Genomic DNA, 23,786 nt, shown 5'->3' with positions numbered 1-23,786 from the left:
TCAGTTTCCCTTTCCGTATCCCGTTACTCTCTTCCAAATGGTAGGGCTTCCCGGTGATGTACCCGATCAGCTTTCCTTCCCGCTTCCCGTTGGATAAATGCCAAAACTCGCACCAGCTAAATTTGACTCAAATTGTTTGAACCCTTTTCGAATTTTGCTGAAATTTACCCAAACTTTGTGTGGGAGCTACCATTTGGAAAGTGGCGAGGGGTTTCAAATATTCACCAGAACATTTCCCTTTCCCAAAAACTACGACCTGCAGAATTTGGTTCGATTTGTTCGAAAACAACCCAAATTATGCTGAATTTTATGTTACGTTTGCATGGGAACCCCTTCTCCCGGGAGGTGTGAAGTGTACTTTTTCTATTATATGATCCTAATTGAAATCTAGGCTGTAGCAAACCTAAGGCTGTAGCAGTCCGTTGCTATCTCTCTCATTCTCTCCCCCATCTCTCTCTTCCTCTCTTTCGCACCTTCTTCAAAAATAAACGCAAACTATGCAGTTCCCCCCAACATCAGTTCTACTTCAAGATGGATGGAATGAGGGGTGGTGATAGGTGGAAGAAGGAAGGAAAAGGCTTTTAAGTGAAACCAATCGATTTAGAGACCACCAAAACCTAAGAAACGATACCCATATTGACCTAGGACGTATTTTAAGGATTGGGGTTGTATGAGAACCCCTCCTTCCTCTCGTCCTGCAGGGACCAAATTTTGTCACATGGTTTTTCAGATGATCAGCAACAATTGTGCAAGTTTTGATGAAATTCGATTCATAACTTGTGGAGTAATTGATGTTTTTAACAGTTAGTTGTAAGGAAGGGCAAAGAAAGAGGGGGGTGAGGGGTTTCTAACCATGATAACGACACTCCCCGGCCCCTAAAACCCCTGTATACCAATCTTCGAGTCAATCGGTCCAGTAGTTTCGGAGTGTATAAGGGGCATACCGACAGAACTTCATTTTTATATATATAGAAGAAGAAGATAAAAATAAACGAATACTTGATAAACATTAATTTAAGACAGAATAAAAACTGTTTCAAATGTGTGAGAAAGGATCTGATCTGCTGAGTATCTGCAATGATGTAGTATAAAGGAACTAAAATGAAGATTTTTGGTGTCTTTATACATTCTATTTCTTACGAACATTTTCTCTAATATTATTTGTGAAAGCAATCGATAGTTTATGATTACATTGGAGAGCACAACTTTGAACTTAAAAGCGAATGCCGTTCCAATTCGCATTTGTTTAATATAGCGTTGGTTTTCTTCTTTCTAGGCTTTTATGATTAATTGACGCTTTACTGTTTATCTAATTGTAGTTCAAACTTGAAGATGTGTCCACAACGACTGTCGCACAACAACCAACGTTGCAATCAACCGTCAGTGATAGTTCAGCGCATGAATCCTCTTTCACCAGCCAGGCAGGAGCAGAGCACGGTTCGGTCACTACTAGGCTTACGTCGACGTCAGGCTTGTCTCAACGAGGGCAGCAACAGTACAATGGCGATAGTTCTGGAAATGCTAAAACACGGCCATCATCAGCCACTGGTTCAAAGACGTCGTCGTCTGGCACCGTTTCTTCTGGTGAACAGTACAATCGTGTGGCGAGCACAACGGAATCCGTCGGCGCAACTGACACTAGTCTACTCCATTTGCGAAGACCACCACGATCTGCAGGTGGAACGTCCTCCACGGGTGTCAACGCCGAGGAAAACAAGGAAAACGATAAGGAAAATGATAGCCGTACGGCACAGGCTACGCAAGCCGTTATCCAGCGGCGTAGGCGACAGAAACGTCGCTCGACCGGTGTTGTCCCGGTTGGTATGGAGGTGCGAATGGGTTTAGGCCCCTGACAAGAAATAGCATCAACGTTTATGAATTTCACGAAATGAATTGCATTTTATCTCTACACAGGATCTCGACCCAGACAGACAGGACTCTCCGGTCGATGGTGACGAAAAAGAGGTACGTATGCTAGAGCTTGTAAAGGTGGTAAAGGTGTGTAAACTCTTCTGGAAGTTCAAATTTCAATAGAACATTTTTTTATGACGTTCTCGGTGAACTGTGTTGCTCTCAAGACTGATTATTTGAAAAAAAAAATGCTTTGTTCGTTCCAACCATTGCAGCAATTACAAGAACGTAATGTATCGGCGTATGGCCATAGAAGTCGTTTAAAATGGGGCATCGATCACTTTCGGAATCTAACTAAATATAATTGTCAAGACAACATGTAATTGCGATTAATATTGGACAGACAGTGATTTTTATTATTATACTAGCTGTTCCCGGCGCGCGTCGCTGCGCCTCATTTAATCCTTTTTTCTCGATTGGGAGGCGTTTCAGAGAACTTCTTGGTGACGTATCCGATCAGCTTCCCATTACTCCTACTTTTCAGACGATCGGGCTTCCCGGTGACGTATTCGTTCAGTTTCGCTTCCCACCTTACGTTACTCCTCGTTTCCCGGTGACGTATCCGATCGGCTTCCCTTTTCGCTTCCCGTTGAATACATGTCAAAACTCGCACCACCTGAGTTTGGCTCAAATTGCTTAAAAAGTATCCGAGCTTTGCTGACATTAGCCCAAATTTTGTATGGGAGTCCCCCTTTGTAAAGAGGGGAGGGGTTTCAAACATTCATCAGAACATTTCCCCTTCCCCAAAACTCCCATCTGCCGAATTTGGTTCGATTTGCTCGAAAACGTTTGGACGTTACGTATGGGCGTTACGTATGGGACGTTACGGTACGTTACGGTACGTTACGTTTGTATGGGAGCCCCCCCTCCCCGGAGGTGTGGGAGGGTCAAACTTTTCTATTCACAATCCGGGGTCACAAAACTACGCTGTACAAAATTTCACGCGAATTGGTTCAGTAGTTTTGGAGAAAATGCGGTACGCACAGACAGACAAACAACCATTTTTATTAAAAAATATTTTTTAGACCGCTTTAGACGTTTTAGACGAGCCAAATCTTGTCCAAGCAAAACAGCTGTAAAAAATTGACTGATTATTCAAAATTGCTGATTTTTTCACCATAAGTTACTGACATTTGTAGCAACATAACGCCACAGAAAAATCGAACATACGTAGCCCGAGAAAATGCAAAATTACTTTTTGAACACACCTCGTAGGTAGCAGAAACACAATGATCCCCGTGAAATGTCATTGTCAGGCACAAAAGCCGACATGGTCTAACCTCTTCGACCTTCAATCATTTACCTGATGTCAGTTGCCAAAAAGCATAATTAGGAAGGTCAAATATTAGGAAAATATAGATTAGGTAGTCTAAAAAGAAACCCATTAAATTTTCAATTTAATTACTTCTAAGAAAGGTCGTTATTGGCGAAAATTTTGAGCAACCCATTTTCACAATCCTTTTTTGATCTCATTTTATTATCACCAAGGAAGTTTTGCAATGCGCGAAAATGGTGGTAAATGCTTATCGGAGGGGGCTACATCTTGCGAATAAGGTGGCATCATTGATGTGTAGGGCATTTGAAAAATATCAGGCTGGGGAAAAAGTAATCCATTATTTTCTCGGTAGACGACTTTAGTGATCGATATCTCGTGAAGTATCGATCGTACAGTTTTAAATTTAGGCTTGTTTTTAAGCTAATACTTCACACTTAAAAAGATGCTTACACTGTTTATTGTTTGTTCCATTCGTTTGTGAGGCATAGGGTGTAAACAATGGAAGTCACCAAAGAAAAAAATGGGTATAATTTACAATTTTTGTCCGATAAAGGCGAAAATTCAAGTTAAGGCGCTGAAATTTTGCATGGTATTCATGGTGCCGATGCTCTAACAGCTAGCTACGTTAAATTTTGGCTTCGTTGACCCTATTCAGTTATTTTTTATGTTAATGCCTGGGCAGATATTTCAACGAAAATGTCGATAAAATCACAGAAATAATCAAAGTTGATCGGCATTTTCGTAATCAGAGCATCGGCCAGGAGCTAAAGATCAATCATCGAACAGCTTAAAGTCATTGGCGCAAAGCTGGATTCACAAAGAAGCTCGATGTTTGGGCCCCACCCTATTTACACCAAAAAACATGATGGCTCGACTTGCCATCTGCGCAATTTTGCCCAAACGAAATGAATTCGAACCATTTCTTCAACGGATGGGTACTTGGGATGAGGAATGGGATAAATACGACAATACTGTGTGAAAATAATCGTGATCAAAGCGTGATGAAGCAGCTCAACCGGTGGTCAAAACCAGGACTAACGACCAGGAGGGTTTTACTGGGTATATGGTGGGACTCGAATGGAATCGTTTATTATGAGTTACTCTCGTGCAGCCAAACACTAAATTTCAGACCACTGAAGTGCCCTACCTTGGGTCTTCAGGCGTTAATCAGTTGAAATAATTAAAACACGTTGACACACTATGATTTCGTTTTCTCAACTGCGCCGGTTTACCGGTTTATGCGCGCCGATACTTGATTTTTCGGTCTAGGCCGAAATGGCGTTACACTGTCACCTTTGACTTGGACTGATTAGAATCCCGCCTGGAGCCGATGTTGCTCCAGGCGGACTGGAGTACTTCGGGAATAAAAGACCTTTACTCTTCGACGTTCGTTTTCACAATCATCAATCTCCATCCATTCGACGACCTCGACTTTATTTTTCCTTTCTTATTTATAGTCAGATGCCGATTCCGCGGCTCACGCATACCAACAAACTCTATTCCAGTGATAACGTATGCTTCAGATTCAATTGCTCTTATTTCGTCCGAAATTCGAGATGCATCGTCTATGTCGCCAGCATACGGTGAATCAATGCCTTATCAACCCCAACCAACTCTTTTGGCCGTTACTTGCCAACTCTTTGTCACACTGTTTTGTTGCGCCTGCATCTTGCGTTTTTATCGCCTGTACCCTTTTGGCTCTATGGGCGGTGTGGCAAAGTCGCTAGCTGATTACATGTTCCGAGAGCAAAACGTTCTTATGACCGGATGTTATGTAAGTCATGTGTTCCTTTTTGGGACGATGGATGATTTTTAGGCAACTTCATTATCATGTTAGCCGCTACTTCGCGCTGGCCATAAGGTTTTCAATGTAAGCCGATGTATCACTTGACTCTAAGGTTTCGAATCGGGCTTGGGTCGCATGCTGATAGCGGAGCTCCTTTGCATTGCTGGATAGAATTCGTGGCTTGCGCTGGCCTTGGCCTTTGCACCACTACTGTCAATAACTGCACGGTTTGAAGCTAACAATTGACCAGAAACGACCAGAATCGGCCAACGGAAGAGGTGTTGTGTTCCATCAGGAAAACGAAATGTCACGCACGTCTTTAGTGACTCACCAGAAAGTCCGAGATTTTGTTTGGGATGTTTTAATGCACCCACCATATAGTCCGGACCTTGCACTAAGCGATTGACACCTTTTTCGCGCATTACAAAATTTCCTGAGTGATGAAAAACTGAGATCAAAAAAGGGTTGTGAAAATGGATTGCTCCAGTTTTTCGTCAATAACGACTAAGTCTTTTACAAAAGAGGCATTACCAGCCTACCTTCGAAAAGACAACAAATTTTCCAACAAAAGGGTACATATTTGACGAAAATCGGACCATCGGAAGTATCTTAAATAATGTTTTGAATTTCATCCAAAAATAATGGATTACTTTTTCCCCAACCTTATAACATTTGCCAAGTTATGGCCAAGGTACCACCCGAAATGTGTCACGGTCATTGATCATTATCTTGTGAGAATCGACTGTTGCCATAGGCCCCGAGGCGGCCATCTGAAAGATATTGTGTTTCACGCATAATGGCAAATAACAAACTTTATGATAAAAAAACATCAACAACTTAGTTTTCATGTGTTTTTTAGGTTTGCTTTGAAACTACGAAAGGATGATCGTTTATATACAGGGTGGTCAAAAAAACGAGCATTTTTGATTTGGTTAGAAAAAAACGGCTCAATATTTTTCGATGCTTGAACTTTTATTAGAAAGGTTAATTCACTAATAGTTGTTTATGCGTTTGGTTAGACCGTTATTTGTACATTGCTTTGTAGATTTATTTCAGCACTCTACTAGCTGCATTTTCTTAATGCCGGGTTTTTGTAGGCGGTCGATACGTAAATTCCTATTGATTATCCGCTTGGTGCACCATAGGCAAAGTGCATTTGCCTGCAACTGCGGTATTCGATTTTCGAATTTATAAAAAAATGCTGTTTCTTAGGAAAATTCCATGGTTTTTGGTGGTTCGCAACGACGAATCGTGTCTTTAAGGTATTTGACCTTTGAATAACGACGTACGCATAGGCACGGCACATTGAACTGCAACGTAACGGTGCGTACTTTCCTCGTTATTCTGCTCGATTGTGTGGCAAAGAAAATCCACGTCATCATATGGTTGTCCAATTCTATATTTGTCCGGTCAAATCAACGTGACAAGTAAGTGCACTGTCCTTTCCTAGCTTCTATAATTCTCTTTCTATGGTTGTCTGAGTACTTTCGACCACTGCAACCTTTGGGGGAGGTGGTTAAAAAACCGGACCATCAAACAATTCGAAGCAGCTCTGATGTAGTAGAAAGCAGAAGTTAGTTTTTTTAACTAATCTTTGTTCCCATAAGGAAACAGGAGTTGAGGCAATGAAGGCCAAGAAAGAGGTTAGAGTAGCTATTTTTAGTACACTGATTCAGTTTATTTTTGAACGATTGTATATTGATCTTTTGAACGATGCGGTGTAGTGCGTCTTGCAAGAAGAATTCAATTGTACAGAAATGACTCATCCACTGGCAGCACAAACTTATTCAAGTGTCCCACCAATAGATCGCACCTTTAAAGCTGTGGCTTGTGCATCGCTTGTCTGCGCACATCGTTTGCTTGCGTCGCTTGCAAGGCATCTCTACAATACTATGTTCGCACGATGCCCTTTCCGTCATCTGTCATTGCGGCACTACTGCAATCTAAGCTACGAACGAAAGGATGTAAATCTCTCGTTTTCTGATTTTTTTTGGCTCAATTACGACTTACTTTTTGTAAACATTTTGCTTAAGGCGAAAAATAATACTATTACTAGTGATATGAAAACGACCGGCACCCAAGGATCGTCACACGGCGTTCCCTTGCATATGGGATGATTGTTTAGAAAGCTCATTACCACTAACCCTGTTTTACAAAACTTAATTCAAAATGCTGCACCGTTGATGTTATAAAACTATGTGACAATTAGACTGCGCAAGACTGCCTCACTTAGCACTGTATGGATTTCACGTTTCTAAAGCAGTTGGCTTATAAAAAAAAGGGGATTTACAAAAGACGTTTTTTTAAAGAAAAGACTCGTCTTGTCTCGTCTCGGTCACAGGCAACGGTGAATAGCATTTCACAATGGAGGCGCCCAGTGTTTGGTGTACATTAATTTGGTGTTAATTTTTTACAACCTGACTCAGGAACAAGTCGTACTCCGAACGCCGTCTGCTTCCTGACCTGGACATAATGATGGTGCGCTATATTTAGGTATCTTCAAATGCGTACGATGAAGTGGCGTGGTGCGATGTGTTCTTATTCTACGTTTGTGGATGCGTGGCAAAAGATGTGAGATGTCATTCGCTACGGAATCAGTTGAAGCTTGGATTCCGAAAGATGCATGAAGTTGTCATGAGACGTTAAAAAAATACATTTTTTACTCACTTACTTCAGTTCTTACGGAGCAAAAATATTCCATAACACCAGTTCCATGGGTGTATCTGTCGGAAATGACATGCTTTACTTGTGATCACTTTAGATCTTTGATATATTGTGACGTTTCCTCAATATCTCAATCGAACCGACCACACACATTCAATAAAAACAAACTACTGCAATCGTGAATTGAAATAATAACATCTTGAACAAACAACTTAACGAGTATATATAAGAAAAATATTCAAAGTTGTTTATTTGGAAATTGAAAATAAAGAATAACATATAAGGGAAGTTGATCTCTTCAGAATCAGTATCAGTTTGAGGTATAAATTCAGCAAATGGCAAATAAATTGCACAAGCGAAACACTCTGAAAGTACTCACGAAATACTCACTGACTTAGAACGACGACTGGCGCACCATCTGCCAGGCAGTAATCCGTTTAAAAAAAAGGTAACACAATGTTAAATTAATTAATGTTATTTCAGTCATCAGCCCGTTACGTTTACGTGTTACTGCCGTTCGTACTCGAAACTAGGAAGAACCGAACGCCGTCTGGTCTAGTCTGTACAGCACCATAGCCAAAAGGATTATCGGTATCCACCGCTTGGTCCTGGTGCCGTTTAGAAGCATTATTTCTAAAAATAGTCCTACCAGTAGCGTAGAACAACATACAGCTATGTTTGTTTCTGCAATGTGCAGTAGCAGCATATTTTAAATGACCTCGGTTACGGCGTTCTTCTCAGGAAAAGGTATAATAGAAAGGTTAGGCGATCAATGGGCAACGGGCAATGAGTGTTTCTGGATCTCATGGGTTTTTTCGCATCGTTTTTGAGTTAATCGTTAACAGACAAAACTGCCCAAATTTTACGTCAGTTTTTGCAATGAATGAATTTCAAAGCACTCAAGTTCCCTAATAAATCGGTAAAACGCGATTTAAAGACAAAAACAGAGAGAAAGGTATAAAATCATTATGTAGAATGCTATTCTTTTCACAACTTTTACTACTTTACTTTTTGACTTTTTCGTTTTTGAGCAACTGTTATTGGTGTTAATTGAATAATCAAAATAGTTTCTTCCCCTAGCTTAACGACCTTACTGATCTAGCTAAACCGGTCTAAAAATGAATGTGTGGAACTCAACACACTCTCGCTTTACGACCGCAAACTATATACATCAACCAAATACACTCGCAAATACATTTTCCCTAAGTACTGAGTGCCCCAAAGGCTCATCCGATCTCCACGCACCAGGGAACTCACTATGTCTGACGCACGGTTAGCTGCTGCTGTTGCCGCCGATGCGGTTGTTGTCGATGAGCAGTCGTTATTCAACAACCGCGGCTCCACAAGCAGTATAGTTCGGTGTGCACGTTTAGCTCTGCTAAACTCCGGTGTGGCGTTAAAATTTAATCGGACTCAGTCAAAGTATTGAGTAAAGTAAATGTGATTTACAGTGTATCGCATCTCAAGTCGTGTCACACTCTTACTACTGAACTGATTTTACTGCAAAATTTATCTATAATCTACTGTTTTAAAAGTCAAAGCATGCTGTGGTAGGTGATATTAACACAAGTTGTTGACATGTGTGGCTGTGAATCTATGCGCCGACTAATCACTTCTGCAGAGACACTATAGTCCGATTTCGGGCAGCGGATCAACTAGAATATGAAAAGTTATGTTGGTGATAATACAGCCAAGTAACCGTTCTTGGAATGGAATGGAATAATAATAATACACTGTTGTTGCTGTTGAGTAAAAAGTTCCGTCCACCAACGTCAAATGCGTGTTCCTTCTTCATTTTGGAATCATTCGAGATTGATCACGGTCAAGGCCGTGTGAAGTTCTATTACCTTCACCAAGAATGTATCCGTTCCGTGCGATGCACATTACTATACCGTGAAACCGTTCGTCTTGTCACTTTGCCCATGTTTGGTGTGCCCTTGATACGGTCGTGCGAATTGTGTGCGTCAAAATGGTCATCGATCCTCACTTCTACTTTCTGGACATTGTAAACCGGATTTAAATTTGTGTTTACTCAATATTTCGCACGCCACCAACTTCCGGTAGCAAAATCGTGAACAAAACTTTTGAATCAATTGAATCTTTTTGTGTTGCATGATGTTTGATTCGAGGTTGAATTGTGTTCAAATATAATTCAAATATCTTCTTTAAAAGAATCTTGAATTTAAAGGCTTCTATGTTGTTGTTGTTGTGTTATTATAGAGACTTTGAGCTCGGGGCTATAGGCTATAATCTGCTGCTGTGCACACAAGACGTCTGACGGAACTGTTTAGATATTTGGCATGTAAATAAACCGATTGTGAAATCTCGTGGCAATGTGTGCACATCCTTTGGGAATGCTTTCAAATGTTTTCCACTTTTTCTCATTCCTATCTTTTTTTTATTTCTTGGCCTCATTGCTGATTAATGGTGACGTAAATCTCTCCAACGTAAGCAAGGTATAGGTTTCGATTTTTTCGATAAACTACTTCCCAGAGGGATCAAGGCCATAAAGAGAGGGAGACCTCTTAGTCTGTTTCGGTTCTGATTGCCGGATTGAGATTGAGGATTGAGAAATTTGGGGCATCGCAGTTTTCGACAGATAATCTGATGATGGCCATCTGACAAGGCCATAGACTGGAAGCCAATCAGTAAGAAGCAAGGCGAATTTTTTGAATTAGCATATTATTTGGGATCGATCAACGATTTGACGTTCCATTTGTTATTCGGACGCAATTTCCCCCTTGAGAAAATTGTTATTAGCACTGTCAGCTATTATACTGTTAACTTGTTAACTTGCTTTCATGCGGATGAATTGTGTAACTGTCAGAAATAATAGACATCTAATTTCGTGTGTCCTTTTTCAAGAAAATTATCATCTCTGGTCAGCCGATCTTTTTCCGATAGATAATTTTCCATCGACACATCCCGAACAGTCGATGATCTCAGCACGATTTTCTGTTGATGCATCGATGCGTCATTTCACATTCTGCATTTCTTGACCTGAAGTAAGTGAAGCATCATCTCCACCCTACGCGTCTTGAAATTTTGTTTAGATTTCAAATTTTCTTTTGCATTTACCCTCATACATTCGTAAACTTTGAAGCCATCCAATCCAAATCACAACGACGAGGTAGTTTATTTATTTTTTGACCTCGCATATTGATATCGATAAACGATCGGTTCAAAGTTGCTGCGAGGCTCCGATCTATCTGACTGTTGTGCTTTATTGTGATATGTTGTTAGACTGCTCTAAAAAACTTTTAAAAATAATGATATCCTCCTTCATGCGCTCCGGTATGAACATTTCCGTACCACAGTTCAATATTTTCACTTTTACTCTCCAAACAAACCAGGATGCAACGTTCGTTGGAGTGCCAACTCTAGCTGAGTGGGTGGTATTCAGCTAGAGTTTCGTCAATGAAGCAGATCGTTGAATTGGTAGACAGAACGCGCTCTTGCACAAGAAAGAGAGGGCTAGTATTTGTTGTGTAAATATAGCATCGAGAACGCTTTCCGGAATGACGCAAATCCTCTTGACCTGAGGTTGTCATAAATGAACCAGACCACTGCGAGCGGTTCGCCACAACGCAGTGTCAAGTATGACCAACGATTCACATATGGTTGCTGATCCAAAAACTGAAAAGGAAACCATAAGCATCATTACTAACGGAGCAAGCTTTTTACATTACCCTGGGTACATAGGGTTGTATGTAAACTATGTATCTTATAGAAATTCCGTCTGTGCTGAGTCCGGTTGTTTCGTAATCGGGTCTGTTCTTGTGACTTCGGTTAAGGTTCTTGTTCTTGCGGACGTATCAAACTGTCTAGGATGTTGCGTTTAGAGGGAAACAGAGAAAATAATGCAAAGGAGCCGACCACAGAAAATTAGACCTTGTTAATGTGTGCTATCCAATTGTTTTATGTTTTGACGAATATTTCTTCTTCTTCTTTTTTGGCGCTACAACCGCTGAGCAGTCTTGGCCTGGCACCAGAGACAATGCTAATCTCTGATGCTCTTCTGTAACATTTAATTTTTACGGACGGGATTGTTAGCCCCGCGCCAACCCCCCTGTCACGCCGGTATCGGGAATATTTACAAATAATTGACGAATATTTACAAATATGGTATTAAACGAGCTTGATTCGTGGATGTTTACATAAGAATATAAGCCAATTGTCACTCATGATACAATAATCCCTTCGATTCCCGATACCGGCGTGACAAGGGGGTTGGCGCGGGGCTAAGAACCCCTCCCGTAAAACCGATCCGTTACAGAGAGCATCCGAGAATAACATTGTCTCTGGTGAAGGCCAAGACCGCGCAGCGGTTGTAGCGCCAAATAATAAGAAGAAGAATCCCTTTTCTTGTAGCACTCGTACTAGAAGTACTCTTGTCAAGTAATAAACTCAGTTACTGTCTGTCTGGTTACTACTGTATTATTCCATCCATATCCTTCGTGATGGTTGTTGGTCGCTGGTTAATATAACAGTGCGTCAACATGAACGATATCTTCGCAGCTATCGGTAACACTGATTTCGTTCTAGGAGTTCCATTACAATCGCAGGCTTGGGCTTCAGTTGTGTAATCGCGTGAAGTTGATTTCCTAGGTGGTTAATGTTATCGACATTTTCTCCTATAGTTAATTTCTAAAGTGCAAAACGTATCAAATTATTTGCAAAATGTCATTCCGCTCGCGATCTCGCACCGTGCAACCGATCGCAACACGCCGTGCTTCGTCACTGACACGTACATTACCTTCGGCTGTTAATGGTACTGCCGGTTCGGGATATGCTGGTGCTGGACGTTCCTACGCGACTTCTGGTATGGTGAGCAGCTCATATGGAACTGCCACCAGCCCGTTGGCCACCAGTTACAGTTCGCATCCGTACGGCACCGCTTCGATCAGCAGTCCTTCCGGCCGTTCGCTTCTCAGCGGTACCAATGGTGCAAGTAGTAGTGGCGCAGGTGCAAGTGGACATTACTTCGATTACTCGAACCTCTCGTCGCGTCGTGACTCGTACGGTGGAAGCAGTAGCAGCCTGGCGTATAAATCCCCATACAAGGAAAAGGATCGATACGGCAGCGGTTCCGGTAAGGTTGGCACCTCAACACTGGGTTACAAAGACCGCTACAACAGCCCATACACGACCAGCTATGATAACGGTATCACGACGGCAAGCCTTAGCTTCGGAGGGCTGAAACGACACCATCATTTGTCCAGCAATGGACTTTCAGGATCAAACACAAGCCTCAACAGCTACACACCAGCTACATCTTCGTACTTTGGCAGCGGTTTGCATCACAATACGACTAACAATGGCGTTGGTCGAAGCCAATCTCTCCGTGATCACGAGCGACGCAGTCGCAGCAGAACCCGAGCCTCGCAGGCTGCAAGTAGTGCGGCACTCACAAACTATCCATCGAACAATTCACTGTCCCGATCGTACAGCACTTCCTCCGTGCAGAGTGAAGGCTATGAAGTAAGCTAATGGCAGGGTGTGGAATGATGATCTATTTTTACGTTGAGCTTCCGGGATGAGTTTACTTGTTGCAGAAAAATGTCTGGTCACATTTCAACAAAACTTACAATTTTTCTATCCATAGACCGGCTCGGAACGCGGTCGTTCACGTGTTGGTTCGACAGTATCAGAAGCGGACACCGCCAGTGGTAGCAAGCAGCAGCAGCAGCAGAACTCGTCCCGAGAAAATGGTGGTGATTTCATCGACTACAAAGCTCTCTACGAACAGGAGAAGTGAGCGAAATTGGAATACTAAACAAGGTTAGGAAAATGAAACTGATGATTCTGGTTTCCATTTACAGAGCCGAGAAGGAAAAACTTAAAATGTCCCTTCGTAAGAAGGATGAAGAGGTGGTAACGCTTAAAGCAGCCCTCGATCGATTTACTACAGCGGTAAGTAGAAATAATCTCATCAATATGACAAAGCGTGAGAGCGGCGCAAATCGGCGATTTTTGCTTATGCTAAACTAACTACGATTCTACTGCATTTTTAGACCACCAAAAATAATTCGCTATCCGAGTTGGAGAAACGAGAACGACGCGCCATGGAGCGAAAAATGTCGGAAATGGAAGAAGAACTGAAGGTAATTGTCCGTTCAAGCGACGACACGCGTTTGGCGGGTTTTAAGTCGGTTGTTTCTGTATTGTTTTATGTTTATTGTTTGTTTCACTTAACAAATTCCAAACGATCTTCTCCATTTTCTTTTCCTTTTTCTCGTACTATATTATTTTTTTCTGGTCCAACACTTTCCGTGGTTTTAAATTGTGGAAGAGTTGAGTTTTGTTTTACTTAGAATTCTGATAAAGTGTGATAATTTATTATGATTTCTATTTTGAAATTATGTTTTTTATATCAACAATATAGAAAACAATATTTTTACCAATATCATAATAATAAATTTAATAATTTGGCTTATCTTCTGGGATATATCCTTTGGTTTCAGTTGTGTTTATCACTGGATATCGTTTGCGCTTTGGCATTTACTAACGCGCGTACATAAAAATAGTAAAGGTTCTACCAAAATACGATTTTGAAAACGTTTCGTCCCGTTTAATGCTGATTATTTAATAACTTATCTCACTAAGACATACTAAAACAGTAATACAACAGTCAACAATAATAACAAAAAACAACAACAACAACAACAAGCAAAATTGTACGATCACCTAAGGGAATGAAAAATATTACGCTATCCATATTACTCGATCCATCTGCAATAAATTTTCTTTGTTGTTTTTCTACTAAGATTATCTCTAAATTGAAGAGTGCACAGATAGCAATGCTTATTCAAAGGCCGTACAAAACAGTCTTCGTATTTTGTTTGTAACTAATACATTGCCTGCATTAAATCGTCGAAAAAATCACATTCAACTAAAATCGACATTAAATTGTGCACCGGCAGGGCCAAAATGTGTATGTTTAAGTCTAATCGACAGTTGTATTGGTTTTGAATTGTGAAAATACCCATCAAGTTGGCTTTCAAACTTAATGAGTCGTCACTTACACGATGTAAAACCAATCGCATTAAATTTGACTATACATAATAAAGTACACTTAACCAGGACTTCCTTGAGGCAAGAGCGCTTATGATTTGAGCCCTTTTCACCTTCCATGACGGTGCACTAAACAAATACACTAAATACATGTAACACAAACCAGTTAAACACACCCACTAGACACACATTTGCGACTTGTCATCACTTAACAAAACAAACACCCAACGAATTCGTTCCATATCTTTCCTCATTTTATTGTGTTGGTTTTTTATTTTAAGCACAAATTTCTCAATTTCCCCGACGTTTCGAAATGTTTTCTCTTGTCCATGATAGCGTTTGTGGACTGTCGTGCGGTGTATAATACGTGTGCGCTTGGAGCGTATAATACAAGTTAAAACATTCTCGTAATCACAGTTGTTGATAAATATTCTCTTTTTTCTGTCTCTTTGTCTCCTTTCTTTTTCTTTCTAAATATCCTGCGACTGCCTCAAACCATTCCCGCTACGGTTTTACTTTTTTCAAAATAATTATTCAATCGGTCATGCTGCCGTGTTCGTGACGAGGTGTCTGCAGTTAATGCAGAAGTATAAAACCGAAAATGAACGCCTGCGAGCCGAGAACCGGGCACTAACCCGTGTCGTGTCCAAACTAACAACATCGGCACAAAATCAAATGCAAAGCAAATGAGCAATAGTGACCAACCGCGCATGTTTTGTAAAGTATCGGATCGCTTCCGAGAATATTTGCTCTCAGGATTTTTGTGAAGACCGCCGGAGAAGGTTAAGTTTTTCCAAAGCGTCGTAGTGCAGCCATCTATAAGCATCAATCTCATATATTGGCGGTTAATCAGTGACCATTGTGGGTAGCCATACGTTAGTCCACGTCCGTGCTTAACCCAAATGAGCGAACCTTGTACTCGATGAGTAAGGTTGATACTCATCGTGGTATGATATGAATAGAAAAATGTAGCCAACATACTGCACGTGTTAGATCAAACACCACGCTACCGCGTTTAACCGATGCGTTGTAGCTGCAACACATGTTGGACTCGCTTGTTGTACTTTGTAGAAAAAAATTGATATAAATAGATAACTGAAGGAAGGTTGTTTTTTTATTAGTCTTCCAAAATTAAGTCTTATGGGGCGCTACTTCTCCTTTGCACAGGATCCTCTGTCATTGTGTTTTCTGTACACTGTTCGTTACCTTCGATAGTTCGTCGATTACCGTATTTTAGGTAGGAACTAAGAGTTGTGTTCAACTGGTTCTGTCCATCTTCAACCAACACTACCAATGTCCAGCTCGCCACCACAACCAAAAACAGCTATCCATCATCACCACCAATAACCACCAAGTGCCTTCGGAACTGCAATTTGTCCTATCGACACCATCATCTGTTGGCAGCAAACAAAACCAAAAGGCAAACTAAAAATGAGCAGTGCAACAAGTTCGATTTTCACATCGCCAAGTCCGCACCTCTTTTCGGTACGGCTCCAAGGCACTTTTTCTGTTCATCGGTTAATGTGCGTATGCGTGTGTGATTTGTGTGCGTGAAAAAAATTGTTCACAGTTTCTCTTAACCTGTCGATTAATTTGCTCTTTTGCCACTCTATCATCACATTCATTCATGGTTTTTTTTACAATACAGAAGCACAATGTTACCTACACCCTGTTTGAGCGTACACCTTCTTTTCTGCGTTTTGCGTCGGAAATTTAATGTTTATGTATGTGGAATATTAATACAACTAACTATCAAGCTACAAAGTTGTGTACTTTATTACGTATGTTTACGTTATGTTTGTATGTTTATTTGTTCTGTTTTATTTTTCTGCTCAGGAGATAATTTTTTTTTTAATTTAATAACGACCACTATTGTTTGTAAAGTGCGATAAAGACGTTTTCCGATCTGTCATCTGTTGAAATGTTGCAGAACAACGTTTATATCAATTCCTATCCTTTTCTAAAACTGCCTCAAACTGTACAAATGACATTTTCATTTTTTGACATGTTGGACATCTCAAGCGACCAGATAAAGTTGGCCGCATAGTTTTTGTTTCTGTTTTGTCGTTCACATTCTCGTAAAAAAACATTTCTTATTTGTCTTCGTATAATGTTTATTAAAGGTGTGGTTTTCGTTGTTATTGTTGTTGATGTTGGTTGGTTTTGGAATTTTATCTTTTGTTCAATCTCACTAATTTGGAGACATTTTTAATTTGTGACTTATGTAAATTTAAGCGTATGAAGTTTTGTTGTACTCTGTATTCAAAAATCATGTTTTGATCAATTGCTATTAGAATAATGAATTAGGCTATAAATGTTTGTCGTTGTTGTTTGGGTATTTACGGACAAACCTTATTAATCAAAATAGTATTAAAATCATGCTCTCGATCACATTTTTTTACTAAACTAAAAACATTTTCATTCTACACATGCCAAACGAGACCTTTTTTGGCTGCTGGTTTTGCTTTTAGAGTTTCAACACATTCTCAACCTACGCTTTATTGCACTTCTTTGATGTTTTTAGGTGTTGGGCTGTTTCTCTACATTCGTTATAAAAAGCTTCTGAACAGATTGGTTCATCATTTGTCTTCTTCTGCATTTACATTTTCTTCTCTGCTTTTGATATAATATGGTGGACACTTTGTACATATATCTATAACATATAACTATCCTTTCTCCCTTTAATAACTCTGGTTGTACCTTTTTTTGCATCGAACTAAGATAAAATAATAATCTTCAATAATGTTTCAACATTTTTTTTTTATTTTTATTTACCGTTGCGTGCTCGGCTTGTGCAGCAATTGGAAGCCCTTAAAACGGAAAACCAGCGTCTCAAGGACGAAAACGGCGCTCTGATTCGAGTGATCAGCAAATTGAGCCGATAATAATCGCTTGGGCAAAAGACCAGTACTTTTGTCGCACCCTCCAACATTATTCCAGTGTCAGAGTCACTTGAGCAGTGCCGTCAGCGTATTAGAAGCTCTTCTTTCAAATTGCTAGTGTTTTTGAAATCATTATCAGCCGTTAACGGTACTGAAGACAAGCGAACGATGCCACAGAAAGCCACCAAGGATCTGATGCAGTGCCGCATGCAGATCTTTTCTACAACTTCCTTGAAAGGTTTGCAGAGAAATACGTTGCTGTGTGGCTGCTGATCACACACTCGTGGCCGGTAGTGTACAGAAAATATGTAACGTTCTTCCGTGATACGTGTTACAACCAGACGTCATCAAACATAAGTTCGAGTGGCCCACCAGACGAAAATATTTATGTCCTCTAAAAGCTGTAATTTTTGCCTTAGGTAATGTTTAGCTCATAAGTGAGGCTAGAGCTAGGCTAAAATATATGAAGAACAGATTTCATGCCTTGTAACAACAACGTAAGCCGCACCGAGACTTAGACAATGATGTTTCGTATCGTCAAGAGTCACTGGGGTTTAGAAAGAAAACCAGAATGCGGTCTAAACACAATCGAACAAAACAGATCCCAGTTTATTGACAAAAACGTATTAATGTGTGTGTATCGCTATTGTGTATTTCATCGTCCTCGGTCAGCATATTCATATTTTTGGGTATTTTATTGATCATTCATTGTCCTAAATAAAATAATTCACCAAAAACATTGGTAATTTTCTTGTGTTCTGTTAATAATGTTATTTCTCTATTTAAAAAATGAAATTTAACCTGAAAAGTTTACGTGGGCACAGCTCATTTAAGCAGCCACCTATTGCTGACTAAAGATTTGATTTTTTTTGTTAAAGGCAACCCTTAGAGGCATTTTCTATCGAATATGGTTGGAATTTAACACGTCACAATAATATATCCGCTGGGAATTGCGAAATCACTGGAATGGCATTAGATAAGTAAAACATCTGGACGTAGTGTGTGCGCACACACTGTAAGCACGTATTTGTTTGTTTCTTCGTAATTAACCTAAAACAACGCTGCATTAGAATTTGCTGCACTCTTGCTGATCCTGTTTTGAACCGATCAAGAATTGGTTACAGAAATCAAGAAGGCTCACCGAAAACACAGCAATATTCCAGAATGTTTCCGGGATTTCTTTCTACTTTTGTTATTATTGTTAATGTTTGTTTGTATAAAAAGTAAAAAAAAAGAAGTTTAGATAATTGGTGATTGTAATGAAAAACAAACAAGATATTGCAGGTTAGAAACAATTGACAGAAGCCCAACTTTAATGGTAGATAGACATAATCAAACATCGCAAGAAGACAGAGAAATACAGAAAAAGAGCCAACAAGATATAGTTTGATCGAATAAATGTTAATACAATAAAAAAAACAATACAGGCAATTGAAAAGTTTATATTTATAGAACCATAAGTGCATCACGAGTATGTGAAAATGGTTACAGTTCACCATGGACAACAGAGAAAGATACATATGATCGAAAATTAGCACATCAACTCGCCGACCACGAACGCAGTCATCCTAACCGATAACACAAGGCCAAAAGAATTTATAAGGCCATTGCGAGAGAAAAGCATAAACAACAAACGAAACACGTATTCACTAATCAAAAAGAATCAAACAAACCTATAACTACGATACAAAAAGCAAACAAGCACATGAAATCCGACTTGAAACAGGCAAACTTTGAAGAAAGAAGAAATTGTGATTGATGAATGGGCTAGACGGAAATAAACTGAAACTGAAAACATTTAGTTTTCAACAAGGTGTTAAAATTCTTCGAAACGCCATTGGTATTTCATATTGATGGTTTTCTTTATTTTAACGTTTTTAAGAGGTGTTTGAAAGAATTTCTCAAAAAGATGATTTCCTATTTTCCGTTTTTACTACTTATTTTCAGAATTTTTGACACGTATGTCATTTTTCTTCAATAAAGAACATTCCAATGAACAAAACAAAAATAACTAAAGTTGTTAGTTTTGTAAAAAATGTTAATTTTGTTTTTTTTTTTAAATGTGTGTATGCGCACGCATACACAAAAACCGATTAGATGTAATTTTGGAGGGACCGATGAGGGAACCTTTGAGCGACTTTGGAAAAGGGTTCCATAAAAGATCCTATCTTACAGATTGGAATTGGACACACACGGCAAACACATCTCTATCTAATCGACGAATCGAATCGAATTCCAGTAAATATTGTGGACTAACCATCACAGCAGCCAACTTCCTTTTGAACTGCCACGGCTACTCCTCAGAAAGCACAATCTGAAAAATATTCCAAGATATACCTCAAACGGGCGATAATACAACCTTTTGTAAATTAATACTTTCAGATAAACTTCAACCACCTCCAATAAAACCAGACATCAACTCCAACAATGGCGAATGAAGCTTAACGCTTAAAGTCTGTATAATATATATAACAAGGTGATGATACGCTGGGAACTAATTAAAAAACAATAAAAAAAATCAATAAATAAAAAAAGCTAAATGATAACAAGCATTCGTAAGATCATATTGGTCGTCGACGGTTGGTCGACGGCAGTCGATTGTTGACGTACGGCAGGAAAATGCTGATCCTGGTGATGCGGACGTGTGCTGCCGACGTGCGTATAAAACAGTTGGTACGCCGTTTTGGCCACCAGCGAAGGGAAGATAAGGTGCAGAAAGTCGTCTGTAAACGCGAAGTAAATGAAAGAATTAATTGGGGAACCAGCGAAAAGAATTCCCTCAAGGCGACTTACCTCCGAATTGACCACCCTGCTCAGGGAAATGAACGTCCGGACGCAGTGGTTTGGGTACGTTTGGAGTACTGCTCGACCAAGAAGGCCACCTTGGGAATAACCAATCATGTTGATTCCGTCCGGGTGGAGGGGACACACCGCTATTCGCTTCCAGCACCTGGTGCCATGCGTTTTCCAAACTAGACCAACCGCCGAAGCGCTCGAAGTATCTGGGTGAAGCTAAGAAGTGGGAACTTAACTTTTGTTAGCAAACATCCTCCATCCACGAACGTTTGACTTACCTGCTGAATTCTGGCCACTAAATGCCCCATGCTCCATTCTACACTTCGAGGTAGGTCCTTGTGGGGTAACGGGGGGTCCTACGACGACGGGTGTGCGCGCTTCGTCTTTTAACCGTTGTTGCAGTTTAGCCTCAAATTGTTTTTTAGTTATTGGCCCGCAAAAAATTTCGACCACTCTGTAAATTGCTTCAACTGCGTGTTTATATTGTTTGAGTACTGTAGGTCTTTGAGGTGGTTTTGGTTGGCCCCAGATACATTTTCGAAAAAAATGGTTGGTGAAAATGCATTTCAATATCACTAGCATAGATTTAAAATTTGAAAAGTTGACATTGACATAGATACAAATGACAATCGATGACAGTGATATGTGTTTTTTTATGTCGCCTTTTTTTTAACTCTACGATCGCTGAACGGCCAATGTTGGAAAAGTCTCTAATGCCAGCACCAAATTTTTTTTCACTTCACGATCGGTGATTATTCCCTTCCTATAAAATCACGAGGGCACGTACATGCCAGACGGTGCTATAAAGCAAAACCGTTTGCATTCTATCTCGTTTCCACTACCAGCAGTTCCTATTTCCATGCCAGGGCGAGTGCGTACGACCGCAACACACACACACAGGCGGACGTCGACGTCTTTTCAAAATGGCCAACTTTTGCGGATCCGTCGTCGTCGCAGTCGTTGCAGGCGGAATCACGCTCGTTGCGTGAAGTGAGCGAGTAGGTGTGCTTTGTTCGAATGTGTCGCGCTATTGTTGGTGCTGTTCTCTGGCCGGTGGGATTAAATGTTTATCACGAAAACCGATCAATGTGTGTTCTACACATGTCGTTTCGTGGACGTCAGAGTAAGTTTTTGCTGCAGCGACCTGCGATCGATTTGTGTAGAACTTCGCTGCGGTGTTTTTAACCGGATTGTTCACTGCAATGAAATTAAACTGTGAAACCATAGTGTTGCCACGGTAATCATCCTAATCGAAGTTTCTCAGGTGCGGTGAGCGTGGAATTTGTTGTGTGGTCCACTGTGAAAGCAAATCGCCTCTCACCAACACAGGGAAAAAACGCAAGCATTTCTCTGACGACATTGGAGCAAAAAATAAGAAAAGCAAGCTATCTGCTGCCGGAAATGGTCAAACTAAATGTGTGTGTGTGTGTGTGTTTCATGGGTTGCTGCAGCCTGCGCCCTGGTGAATCGCCAGTATAGCAGATTGTTGGTCCTTTACCGTCTGTGCGTGCCCTTTCAAACAGTGATGGCGTGTCGAATGCATCAAAGTTGTGCTTATTTCAATTTGGCATTACAAAGCAACAAACCAAAGCTCGATGTTTGCTTTGCAGGACAAAGTTAGAAAAGTTGCCAGAGATTTCCGGCAAGAACCAATTTTGTGCCCAGCGGTGCAGGAAGGAGATGGAGAAAAGCAATGCACGACAGAAGAAGCAACGCCATGAGTGTGTGGAACACCACTACTACCATCTTCCATAGATCAGTGCGTACCAAAGCGCGACAGCAGCAGGCTGCGGCTAAAGTGTTTGCTCCTGCCACCTTCGCTATCGGATAGTTTCGGATAGACGGGCAAGCGGTAAATGTTTCTTAACGAATGTCTCGCATCGTCCCGTATTGCCCTTCATCCATTTTCGTCATTTTCCTTGCAAAGGGCCAACCAACTGTGATGATTATACGTGCATTCTCTTCAAATGTGCTTATGTGCGCGCGTGTGAGTGCTACGCATAATTTGTGAATCCATTTTTGACCAGTAGCCCTTCCCTTGTTTTTTCCCTGAAAATAAGACGAGAAGAAAAACGGTGCTAACAAAACTCTCCAGCGACGACTATGCAAACGAACACGACAATGCACTTGTTTTGTGCGTTTCCGATACACAAATTCATATTTTCGATCAAACGGTTTCAAGTCCGGCTGTATTCGGCGATTACATTTCCATTACTTTCTATTTAAACTTCGGTAGTTCGGTTGCGTAAATACAGAATCGATCTAAGAGACATGGAGCGTAATCAATCTCATTCGTATTTATTTGTGTTTTACGGTGCACAAATAGATATGCTATACGGGCGTATTAAGAATCTTTAAAACAATTGTTACGAAAATCATTCATATTTTCGATTTTATTGTATCGGTGTGATGATCGAAACAAACTGTTTATGAAGCACGCTTTTCATGCACGAAGCGTAGTAGTGTGCGTGTGCTGTTGTCTTTTTCCCAACCGTAAATTGAACCTTGATTATCGACCGTTTGTGCCTGGCTTTGTTGGAAATGTCCATCATTTGGTTTTCGATACATCCTTTTAGCGATTGTTCTTACGCTCTCCTATGTAGTGTATGTATTAGTGAGAGCGGTACGAAAACACAAATCCATTCGTAAAAGTGGAACCACTGCTTTTAACATCGTCGTCCTTATTTCAGCGCAACAGCGATGGCTACCCAAAACATACAACTCCGGCACAATGAGAATTGCAAAGAAAAACTGCGAAAGTGTACAAGCGAGTTGGAGCATTTACGTGCGGATACACGAACGACGCGCGCGCATACAACCTTCACCCATACGCATCTATCAGGCACACATGCACGCACACCACAAATCAATGTTTCGCTCACGGGTTTCTAATGTAAGCCAGAGATAGTTCGGGACGGAAAAGTGTCAGTGAGAAAGCGAAGAGTGAGAGACAGTGTGAGTCAGAGAGTAAGTGCGAGAGAATTGGAATGGGAGTAAGGGATCATTAAATTAGCATAAACAATCATGTTCGCAGTTTGTCTCATAAATTAATTTCAATTGATTGCACACTGTGTATAGACGCGCGCACACACGCGCATACACACACAAACGCGCACAAACACGCATATTGTTCATTTTTCACGACCTACACATTACTTCCCATTCTCGTCGCGCTGTATCGGATAAAAGGGAAAATGTAGTACATTGGTGCAACCAACAGCAAGATACACAATAATTAGCACCAGATAGCGGGCACATTGTTGACAAAGTCTGCATGCAGTAACAACAAGCTCCTTTAAGACCCAGACGTTGATGGTCTTGCGGAGATGATCTTTGTGTCGGTAGCAGCTGATTATTTATTTTTGAGTATGTTTTTGTCACAAAATTCAATATACCGTTTAACGTTAATATACCGTTATATATAAACATCTGTCGACAAGCGGTGTTCATAAACTCT

At 40.5% G+C, this 23,786-nt stretch overlaps 1 protein-coding gene and 1 pseudogene across 1 annotated transcript in view; one reads left to right on the top strand and one right to left on the bottom strand.

Moving 5' to 3' along the window:
• Window positions 1-19,344, top strand: part of LOC128278917 (protein phosphatase 1 regulatory subunit 12A) — a 55,705-nt gene extending 36,361 nt beyond the window's left edge. Inside the window, exons 12-18 of the mRNA XM_053017641.1 lie at window positions 1,320-1,829; window positions 1,915-1,965; window positions 12,291-13,118; window positions 13,243-13,391; window positions 13,460-13,550; window positions 13,652-13,741; window positions 17,450-19,344. Coding sequence (XP_052873601.1) covers window positions 1,320-1,829; window positions 1,915-1,965; window positions 12,291-13,118; window positions 13,243-13,391; window positions 13,460-13,550; window positions 13,652-13,741; window positions 17,450-17,536 — 1,806 coding nt within the window. The 3' untranslated portion in view covers window positions 17,537-19,344. The remainder of the gene's footprint in view (window positions 1-1,319; window positions 1,830-1,914; window positions 1,966-12,290; window positions 13,119-13,242; window positions 13,392-13,459; window positions 13,551-13,651; window positions 13,742-17,449) is intronic.
• A 724-nt stretch (window positions 19,345-20,068) lies between these two features.
• Window positions 20,069-20,644, bottom strand: LOC128278916 (lysosomal thioesterase PPT2 homolog; annotated as a pseudogene).
• Between the last annotated feature and the right edge of the window lie 3,142 nt (window positions 20,645-23,786).

Source organism: Anopheles cruzii, chromosome 2, assembly GCF_943734635.1.
Source record: "Anopheles cruzii chromosome 2, idAnoCruzAS_RS32_06, whole genome shotgun sequence".
NCBI classification, from domain to species: domain Eukaryota; kingdom Metazoa; phylum Arthropoda; class Insecta; order Diptera; family Culicidae; genus Anopheles; species Anopheles cruzii.
This window is presented reverse-complemented; position numbering and strand designations above follow the sequence as displayed.